The sequence below is a fragment of the Nelumbo nucifera genome, chromosome 3, assembly GCF_055504915.1.
Source record: "Nelumbo nucifera cultivar China Antique chromosome 3, China Antique-T2T, whole genome shotgun sequence".
Lineage (NCBI taxonomy): Eukaryota > Viridiplantae > Streptophyta > Magnoliopsida > Proteales > Nelumbonaceae > Nelumbo > Nelumbo nucifera.
Window position 1 is genome coordinate 11,980,129 of NC_142651.1, and position 10,656 is coordinate 11,990,784.

General features: G+C 38.0%; 1 protein-coding gene across 1 annotated transcript; it reads left to right on the forward strand.

The window, feature by feature from the left end:
• Nucleotides 1-8,609: 8,609 nt before the first annotated feature.
• On the forward strand, nucleotides 8,610-10,327 carry LOC104596258 (transcription factor MYB1R1-like). Its single transcript, XM_010257344.3, has 3 exons — nucleotides 8,610-9,129; nucleotides 9,234-9,442; nucleotides 9,564-10,327. The coding sequence occupies exons 1-3, from the start codon at nucleotides 8,868-8,870 to the stop codon at nucleotides 9,987-9,989; spliced, it is 897 nt and encodes a 298-aa protein (XP_010255646.1). The 5' UTR covers nucleotides 8,610-8,867; the 3' UTR covers nucleotides 9,990-10,327.
• Nucleotides 10,328-10,656: the final 329 nt, after the last annotated feature.

Here is a 10,656-nt window from a genome sequence, read left to right on the forward strand (position 1 = left end):
ACCTTGTATAAATTTAACTGTCTTTCCCTTCTTTTTCCTACTTTTTCCTTCAAACCAAACACAGCCTAAAGGAGATAACTGATAATAAGATGATTGGTTGTGCACTTTTTACGAACTTTCCCCCTCAGCTTTCCGTTCTATTTACTTTGTCATACATAACATAGCTTTGCAAAGCAATAAGCCAGTCATTGAGTACAGCCACTATAGATTTTTCTATTTTTTAATGCTTGGGCCTTGAGAAACGCTCCAAATTCACAACTGGTTTTACATAGTCAGATTTTCTTTAATAATAAAAATAATAATAATAATAATTAATAAAGTTACCGATTTTGTATTGAATAGTTACATTTACCCATGCACATGCGTTCTTATTTAAAAATCTCGATCCTTTGGTTTGCTTTTGCTTTAATGTTTATTTATTATATATAGTATAGATTGGGCATAAATACACAATCTATTTCTGGTTTGCTAATATGAATGGTCAGCCATGAATACTTAATTTCTCTTTCTCTCTGTTGAGTGCTGAGTGCTGAGTGCTGACCTTGAAAAAAAAAACATTGCCCCAAAAAGCACTCTCTGCACATGCTTGCTTCATTGAATGAAATTAAGAGGAATCGATCATAACATAGTCCTCTATGCTTCAAATAACCAATTGACAGATAAGATAAGCACCATATGTACGGAAAAATAAAATGTGAGACTACCAAACCTAAAGAATATGGTTCAGAAATGATGCCCACCGTCCAAAATATAAAAGTTGGCTCAGTTGACAATGAATCCCACTATTTAAATCAGCTTGCATTTTTTTTTTTTTGCCGAACCCACAATAAGAGTTATTGGTCAGTGGAGGATTTCAATGAGGTTGCCTCTTATTGGACAAAATGGATATACATATTCATGACATCTACTATCCAAATCTATGCATGGCGTTCAAATCACCTTCTAATTCTTTTCCTTGTGCCATTTTTCAGACTTCATACTCCAGATTCCAGAGTTAAGGCTAATTCAGTTTGACGCTCCACATATACATTCAGTGTATATTAGAAACATCTCTGATAGTTGTATGTTATGGTGAGATATTTTCAATATACAGAAGGCAAGACATCAGAAGTCTCTAAGAAGGTGTTGGAATCATGGGCATTTATTGAATAAATGTTGCTACATAGATATCCATTAGCAAAGGCTTCATTATGCGCATTCATACATATCGATGTCTACAAATCTGTGTGTCTTTCTTATTTCAGGAAGCTTCATTTTGGATTTTCTCCTAACGGGTAAGTGTTTATTGACATCTTTGCTGATGTAGTGCCTAATAGCACCTGTGTCATAAACGCCAAACGCCCTAATTAATTGCTTTTATCGATTTTACAATCATATCAAGTACAAAACATTTACTCAATAAACACTAACGGAACCAAACACATAATAAAAGTATCTATATTCCATCATTTGCACTTTGATCTAATTTGTGTTTTTAGGAAACTTACCCACATTTAGGTAACCATGGAAGCAACATGGAGCCAACATTAATGTCCCAACAGTCAACTGCAGCCTCACATTGGGAGCACCTTCCTTGACATTCATGATTAATTGGGACAGTGTTGTGAGCGTTTGTTGGTAACAAATTTGAAGTCCACAGTACCAGTACTGGCATTAGATTATTGAGATTGGCTTCCATCAGAGCAACCCCGTGCTCACACCATCCCAACAGCCTCTTACGCCCTTGCATCGGGAATATCTCTCCATGAAACAAAACATATGAGTGTGAAAATATTCCCAATGCAAGGCTACAGTAAAGGCTGGTCGAATGGGAGTTGCCCATGGAAGCCGACCTTTAGATTATTAGCCGGCCTGATACGCAAAGTATCTCTGTTTCCAACTGTTGATGAGTTGCAGACAGCTCAAGTGTCGGCTCCTTGTTCAATCACTTCCAGCTCCAGGGGAACGGATTGGGCAGAGACTTGGCAGCCACTTCACTTGGTATATACTAGGAGGAATTCTAGCTACTGGGTTTCTTTCTGTAACTCTTGGAGACTTACCTACATGGACAAGGTGGGATCCATGAATTTAAAAGAAAAAAAAATGAAGTTGGCTATTTAGACAAAGTTGGTTAACTTTGGTTGGATCCACACCTTGTCTCTACCATGAAATTCGTATCATGGAACAGCTAAGCTATTAGCTATATGTGTCATCCATTAATGTACGTAAATGATGGAGCAGAGACGAAACACTACAGAGAAGAAGAAATATATGAATCAAACATAAACATCATCCAGGGTATGGAGGAATCCCAACTCTTAAGTGCCATTTTATTTTATTGGCGACAAGTCACCATCAAAGACAGGGCAAGACTGGCAAGTATCATAATAATAAAGTTAAATTAACAAACAAAAATAAAAGGAAGAATAAAAAGGTTGGTCCAGGTTTTGTAATATAAACTGATTAATTGTACCCCGTAATAACTGATCAACGACCAGTATGTTTCTTTGTCTAGTAGTGACTAGTGAATGAATGAAAGGAGATGAGTCTGGCAGCTACCAGCCTACAACGCAACTACTTTATTGATGATTTTAATTTAGCACAAATACAAAAGCAGAGGCAGCAATGGCAAAAGAGTAAAACAAGGTCCTACCTAGAAAATTCTTGTGAAAGCCCAGCCCAGTTCATCATCCAATCCAATTCTCTCAACGCTAGCCCAATGGATCGATGCTCTTCCCTTGGGGTTGCCTGTGGGCTGTGGCCGAAGTCGGTTACATGAATATAGATAGCCATATAGGGCGGGCGGAAAACCGAAAATGGATAAGAAAACCCGCGGGAATTCGAACCTTCTACGCTTCTATACGTAATACTGAGCTGAGCCACCTCACGTACGAATCACGAATTCACGAAATGCGACGTCAGCTTCGTGTCCATCAGCCCAGGTTTCAATCTAAATCTAAGAGTAAGACATGATGTATTATGAATGATTAGCCCAGAAATGTTAGGGTAAGGAATCGCGTGCGTGCCAACTGCCAACTGCCAACTGCCAACGAGAGAGCTGACTCAGCTGAGATCACAGTGGAATGAGAAGAGCGGCCCCCCAATGAGACAAAAGGTGACAAGGCTATTTCAACAGGCGTGGCGAGTGGCGACCCACCAACCACTTGGTTGGGACTCTGACGGTGTGCCCCACCAAGTTCATGCATGTTTCACGGCCGCTTTGATAACGGCAAAGCCCTTATCAACGTGTGGCTCTGTTAACTGTACAGTCTGTATTCTATTACAATTGTTTGAAGTTAGAAACGGCCACATATACACACATGCATGTACACTCTCCACGAGTCTGAACCTGTAAAATTTATTTATTTATTTTCTTATGGAGATGAGTCTGTGTAGAATTAGGAGTAATTCTGATTTTTTAGAGCTAGCAGCTGCGTAAAGGTTAAGACTTTCTATACATCTCAATTATTGAATGGCACGTCTAAAAGAGAGTGGATATAGTATTTTGGTGGTCTGGACGTGAAGCCAAAATATACAGTAAAATACTGAAATTAATCAACCAAAAATCATGTATTGGGTTTGGTTCAACGCGATTATGACCAGGCCTACCTCATCACGATGATAATAAGACGATAAGCTAGCTCTAACCAACTGCAGCTTTGGCCTCTTTTGGGGACAACCACTTGTACTTGTAATCAAGGTGTGGAATTGATAGTCACACGATAGCATTGTGCATAGATGATCGGGGCGGTTGGTTATAGATTGATTGATAATATGTGTCAGAAAGTTGGATCAGACCTAGACCTAGATGATGTTACGATCAATTTGTCCCATAGGGTGCTAATACGAGGTATTCTACATTTATAACATAGGATGTATACATGTTTAGGTTCTCTCCCACTAACAATTAATTTTTAAGAGTGAGTTCTCCTAATGCATATATAAGATGATTAAGTCAATATATATATATATATATATATATAGGGAGTGGGTATCTACTTGAAGCTGAGGGTTGAGGTCATGCCACATTTACCAAAAATATATATATATATATATATATATACACACATATACATTCAAATCAGACAGTTCTTAAACCAGGATTTAAAAATAAAGAAAAAGAAAAAGTTTCATTTGTTAGAGAATATTAACCTATTCAAGAACTTCACCTAACATAAGCTTTTAAGTTGAATGGTTCTTTAATATGGTATCAGAGTTATTTTGACCAAATAATCTAGTGTTGGATTCTCATTTTCCCTATTATAATTAATTCAGTTTCAACATAAGGTATAAATGAGTCTGTGCTTATTCACACTTCAAGCCCAATGGATCCACTGTGAGTGAGCATTTTCGTTTGGCCATTTCTTAAGGTCATGTCACTTTTTTAGATTTGAAGCTGGCCCGCTAGTCGATCCGGAGTGGATAAGACCATCAATTTATTGAAGCCCTTGTGTGAGGTAGAGGATTTGAAGCATTGGTTGGTGTTCTCTGTGACAAACAAACAATCGGTGGGGCTATCAATCGTTTTGGGGGATCAACAGGACCACATATTGTTCTTCATCATAGAAAATGGGTTCTGACTTCTGGCTGTAACCATTTCAAAGCTTTAGTGTAGAGAGACATACCATGTCACGTTTGCTACGCAATGGCCATTCAAATCTAATCCTCCTTATGTTGCTGTTGCTGCTTTTTTTATCCCTTAACAAAAAAATAGGAGTATAAGTTGGTTTGGTTCAAGTTAACAGTTTATACTGTTTCAGGTTCGGGCTTTGAGTTGGGTCCATTGAAATTTTAACAAAATTCCAACCCAAACCCGAAAAAGTTGCATCTCAACAAAAAAACATTTGGATGTGATAAAAGTTTACGGGTCACTACTCTTACGCCACGACTACTCGCCATCGGTGAGATGTTTGCAGAGAGCGCCAATCGCGATACAAATTGACAAAAAGTAGTTTTGCTTTTCTTTACGTTGTTGCAAAAAACAAGTTGCCCCAATCCAATGCAACGAATGGCTAAAGTTTATCGGATAAATAGTCGTCAACTTATTAGTGGGTATATATAGGGCTTTGGCCTTTTGGGTTGGGGTTCCTCTTGTTTTTGTTCTTTTCTGTCTGTGTGTAGCCCTCAACATAATAACCACGATGGTCCCAATCCCCTCACACACAGACCATAAATCAATCCAAAATTTACCAGACTCATCTACCACATCTTCTACCTAACCCCAATACCAGGTAAGTTCTACTAAATTAACCCCAATTATCAATGCAAATCAAATGTGGTGTTAATGAATAAAGATCTGCCATAAATAAAACTCGAATACTTAAATTCATGCTAATGAAAGATTAATGAAGTAGGTTTTATACAGTGGATAGAGATCTGTTACCAATAAAATGCTATCAATTCTGTCCCAACAGGCCACTGCAGCCTCACATTGAGAACATCTCTCTGGGATATGTAGGGAAAGGAATTTTTGGGCAATCCTAGGGTTTACTTAAACCTTTCTTCTCTTTGTATATTTCTTTTTTTTTATTCATTCATCTCTTTGTTCTCTCTCCTAATATTTATTTATTGTAGTGCAAATGCTAGTAGTGGTAATAATGGATGTATGGTAGTTTGATTAGGTGTCATGTTTGGTTTGTATTTTCTTTTGTATATATATTTAAGAAAGGGCTCATTTCCTGGCTCAGAAAGAATAAACTTTAACACTCTCAACTCCCAAGTGATATGGATTAATTCTTCACCTCCCTGGCGGTTAGAAACTTCATGTGAAGACTGTAATAGTTTTCTGATCTTTAAGGCTATGTTTGGAATTTTGGATGTTTGGTTTGAAGGAAAAGGTAGAGAAAGGAATTAATTAGTTATTTTAGCCATAAAACAACTAATGAACGACGGTAATTTCTTTCGTGCATTGTTATAATTCATTTTTTTGGTAAGAAAAATAAGAGGATGTTGCCTGGTGTCATTTTGTCGTACTGCCGGTCCGAATTGAAGCCTAGACTAGATGGAAGAGGATTAAGTTCAAGACTTCAACTATCGGTTTGGACCCGTGAAGAAATTTTTGTGTAACATCCCTTTTCATAATTCGTTTTTCTTTCATTTTTCTGGATGGAACTCTTTTCATGATTTCTTTTTTTACGCAAATGAACCTAAATTTGTTTAGACTGCCGTTCTCAAATGATAAGATGGAGGGTTCCATTTACTATAGACCCAATGCATCCAAGGATGAAGTCAAAATTTGTATTGATGTCCTAATCTTTATTCTTTTGGCTGTGTTTGGAATTGGTGTAAATTAACAACGATATCAATATTTACATCGGTTCCGTTTTGTTTGTATTTGAAAAGAATATGTAATAATGATCGAAGTAAAATTTCACTTTGATTTATTTTTGCGTGCACTTGAATTGAGTGGAGTTTTACATTGTGAATCAATATAAGACCTCATCATATGTAAAGTTTTACATCGATTTTACACCGATTGCATCACGTTTTTCAAAAATACAATGGTCACTTATAACGGTTTAGTGTAAAACATCATCGGTGTACTTTACACCAATTGATGACGTTTTACACTGATTCTAAACGCGACCTTAAGCTCAATTTAATTCAGTTTGGAAAGAATAAAAATATAAATATGCATATGTATAGTATAAAATAATATAAAATATAAGGTTTCACATTCTATATTTTGTATTTATACTCCTTACAAACTGAGTTTTATGGAGAGATATTATGAGTAAGGTTTTAAAAATCGGATCGGACATGGAACCATTTTGGGGACTGGTTCTTGGGTCAAATAGTCCAACCTGATTTGAATGGATGATCCATTCTGATTTAAAAAATAAATAATTAAAATAAAAAATCGAAAACATTGTTCGGGTCCATGGTTCGACTACCTGGGTCAGTGGGTCACTGATCAAATAAATGGTTTTTGGCCTAGGAGCGATTTTAGGGTGAAATGAAACCGGTTCTCAGTTTAACCGATTCGATCGTCTAATCCTGTCCAGTTTTCAAAACCATAGCTATTTTCAAAGGTTGTGGAGCCAATAATTATACTCCATACCAATCATAAAATATATTGAAATTCACAACTGTTCAACCTCTCAATATGGGATCCATGTATTTTATCAATGGTGTGGGGGTGTTATCAATGATTTCATAGTCTCTTAGGCTGCTATAGGATATAGCTAATTCGAATATTGGGTGGTTGTTATAGCATATGTTTTGTTACATAGATGTTTCATGATAGGCATTTATTAAAATGCTGTCATGTTATTGCCAAATCAATATTTTTTTTTTCATCATCTTTATCAATATGTGGTGATATTTACAAAAGTGAGTTTTGATTTATTCACTCAACCACTGATGTGATATTTATTTGTCAATAAATGATTTATCAAAATACTTTTCATGGTTCTTGGTTCCGAATATAAATCAAATATAAACATTTATTTAATAAAAAAAAAGCTATACCAAACAAATAGGTAGTTTAGGCTAGGTTTTTGTCAGGTTGCAGCCCAGCCCAATCTGGTCCAACCCAATCCGGTCCAACCCAATCCGAGAGTAATTCCAAACCCAATATATTATGGATATTAGGCGAAGACCGTGCAGAGTAGATATGTACTGTTTTTGTGGGATGTGTCAAGAGTCTCTTTTGGCTCGAACAATGCGGAATTGCGGATTAGGCGGTGTAATCACAACACGGAGACAAGAGATAGCAGAATAGTGTGTCGTACCAAAATCCACGTCGCCATAGTAAAATGACGACCCAACTATGTAGACTTGGATTGAGGCGTGGCAACAACAAATTAAAATGAATAGAAAAAAGCCCAACCCACAAGAAAACAAAGTGGAGAGTGGAGACAGACAGAAGCACCCATTGAAATACTCAATGACGACCTCAGAAGAGTTTTGAGCAAGCAAAACAGTAAAAGCAAAGAAACACATGCCTAAATATATAATAATGATAAAATGCATACATGAAAAGGAGAAGCCGAGGAAAGTGAAAGAAAAGGGAGTTCACTAACATCACCACACCACACACGGGAAGAAGAAAGAAAAGCTGGGTGAAGTCCAGACTCCAGAGTAAAGTCTCAAGGTTTGTGTTGGTGGGGGCCCACGTCAAGGCGATTAAAGAAAAAGACCCACACCACCACCAAAGCCCATAGGCATTAGGCAGACAACCAAATCTTTCTCAAGGTAGAAACAGAATATGCGAAGCCGACGGTGGACACACTCTCTTCTTCTCCACCACCCCTTTATTCGCTTATTATTCATTCATCCATTTATTTATTTATTATATTTATTTTAATTGCTATCCATTAATAAGGAGAAATTTTTTCATCCTTCTGAATACTACCACTCAACCAATTTATAGTTTTTATAAATTATATACACGGTTGTCAAATAGTTAATTACATATGAGGTCATCCGAACTGATTTTTTTTTTTAATTTTATAACCATTCGATCTATTTCCAATCTCATCGTGTCGTATTCGAAGTGTTCTATTTGAACGGTCCCGATTCTTACAGAGGAAAAGTATTTCGTGTACAATAGCATTATAGCCGGTATTTCGTGGTATCATCAGCATCTGAGTTTCCTTTTAAAATCCTAAATTACAAGTTAACTAGGCGATCATCAAATGGTAAACCCCTTATAAGATATATCTAAATCACTACACCACCACTCGCTCGCCCTTCTCAATTTCCAAAGCACACATCCGCTTCTTTCTCTCTCTCTTCCGCTGTGTGGGCTGAGACTTTGTTGTACGGACTGATAGATTCTTCTTCGCTTTCTGAGAAGAAAAAGAAGGGAACAACAAGAAGAACATTGGAGAAAGGAAGAGAGAAGCAGAAATCTTGAACCGAACCGTCGTCACCCGTCAACCAAGATGTCGCGCAGCTGCTCGCAGTGCGGCAACAACGGCCACAACTCCCGTACTTGTGCAGAGGCTGGCTCCGGTGCCGCCTCGGAATCTGGTGGATTTATGCTGTTTGGTGTTCGTGTAACCGAGGGCTCGATCCGTAAGAGCGTCAGCATGAACAATCTGTCGCAGTACGAGCAACCTCAAGAGCCCAACGCCGACGTTAATGACGGATACGCCTCCGACGATGTCTGCCATGCCTCTGCTGGGAACCGCGAGCGCAAAAGAGGTGCTTTTTCAGATCTCTGATGATATCTTGTACTATTTCTTTCTCTAACTTATACTAGTTTAAGGATTTTAAATACAAGAATGGATTTTCCTCGATCATATTAGGAGTTCCATGGACCGAAGAAGAACACAGGCTTTTCCTAGTAGGCCTGCAGAAGGTAGGAAAGGGAGATTGGAGAGGTATTTCTAGAAACTTCGTCAAGACTCGTACGCCTACTCAGGTAGCTAGTCATGCTCAGAAATATTTCCTCCGTCGAAACAACCTTAACCGGAGGAGGCGCCGATCCAGTCTCTTCGACATCACCACCGATACGGTACTTCAGTCAATTTGTTTATTCATTTCCTCAAATATGTTACGTCATTTTTTTTTTTATTTCCCACGGATGTTTTGTTTTATTGATTTGCTTCTTTTTCTTTTATTTTTCTATATGATAGTTTATGGGATTGCCAATGGAAGAAGAAACTGTTTACCAGGAGACCACAACTCAGTCACCGGCACCGGTGAACTGTAACATACGTTTTCCGGTACCGGCCTTCCCTGTGACGCTTAGTCCCGTGGTACTGCCCGGCGGTGGCGAGAATCCCATAGAGAATCTGACGCTGGGAAAAAGTGAACAAACGAATGCGCCAACAAAAGTTGTCCGCCCGATACCTATACTACCCATACCGCCAGCATCGAGAATGGCTGATCTTAATCTGAACCAGAAATCCTCTGCGGATCCATCGCCGTTGTCGCTTAAACTGTCTACTCCGTCATCAGATCAACAAGCGTCACCGAGACATTCTGCTTTTCAGGCCATGCCGAGCTTTGGCTCAGGGGATCTCGATTCCAACGGTGGAAGCATTATTACCGTTGCCTGACAATAAACTTTCTATATATCTTTTTAGGCAAAACAAGAGTAGTTAGGGTTAGATTTAGATTAGATTAAATTGGATTAAGCGAGACAAAGTGATTTGGTGATTCCTTGTTTGTACAGAGTAGACACAGTCGATAAAGGAGATGCGTTGTTGTTTTGGTGGTGGACTGTAAGGGATGTAATCTTGTTTATCTCTCTCATCTTGTTTGCCTGCGGTTTGTTTGGTGGTCTCAACTCTCAAGGGATTTACATGGCAAAAAAAAAAAAAAATTATATCGACTATCATTATAGACATTTTCTGCTTAACAAAAATAATTCTGGATGCTGCTGTTTTTACTGGAATCCCTCTCTCTCTCTCTCATGGTTTTCACTTTTCAGTTTTCACCATTCACACAAGTCCATGTATCTATAATCGGTTGCCCGGCCTCTTCTATGAGAAAGATAAAGATGAAAGATTCTAATTCTTAGCCTTTTTCCTTTTCCAAACAATGGAATAATTTAAACATAATTATTCTCAACATATTTTGATCTGCATTGTACTGGCTTCACAGACACGTAAACGGTACAGATTGCTCCATTCTACTCTATCTGTTCAACTTTAATTCTTTTAAGTACAAACTGTGAACGGTACTTCTGGATCTCTAAAATCTAGCCATGGATTCACAATCAAG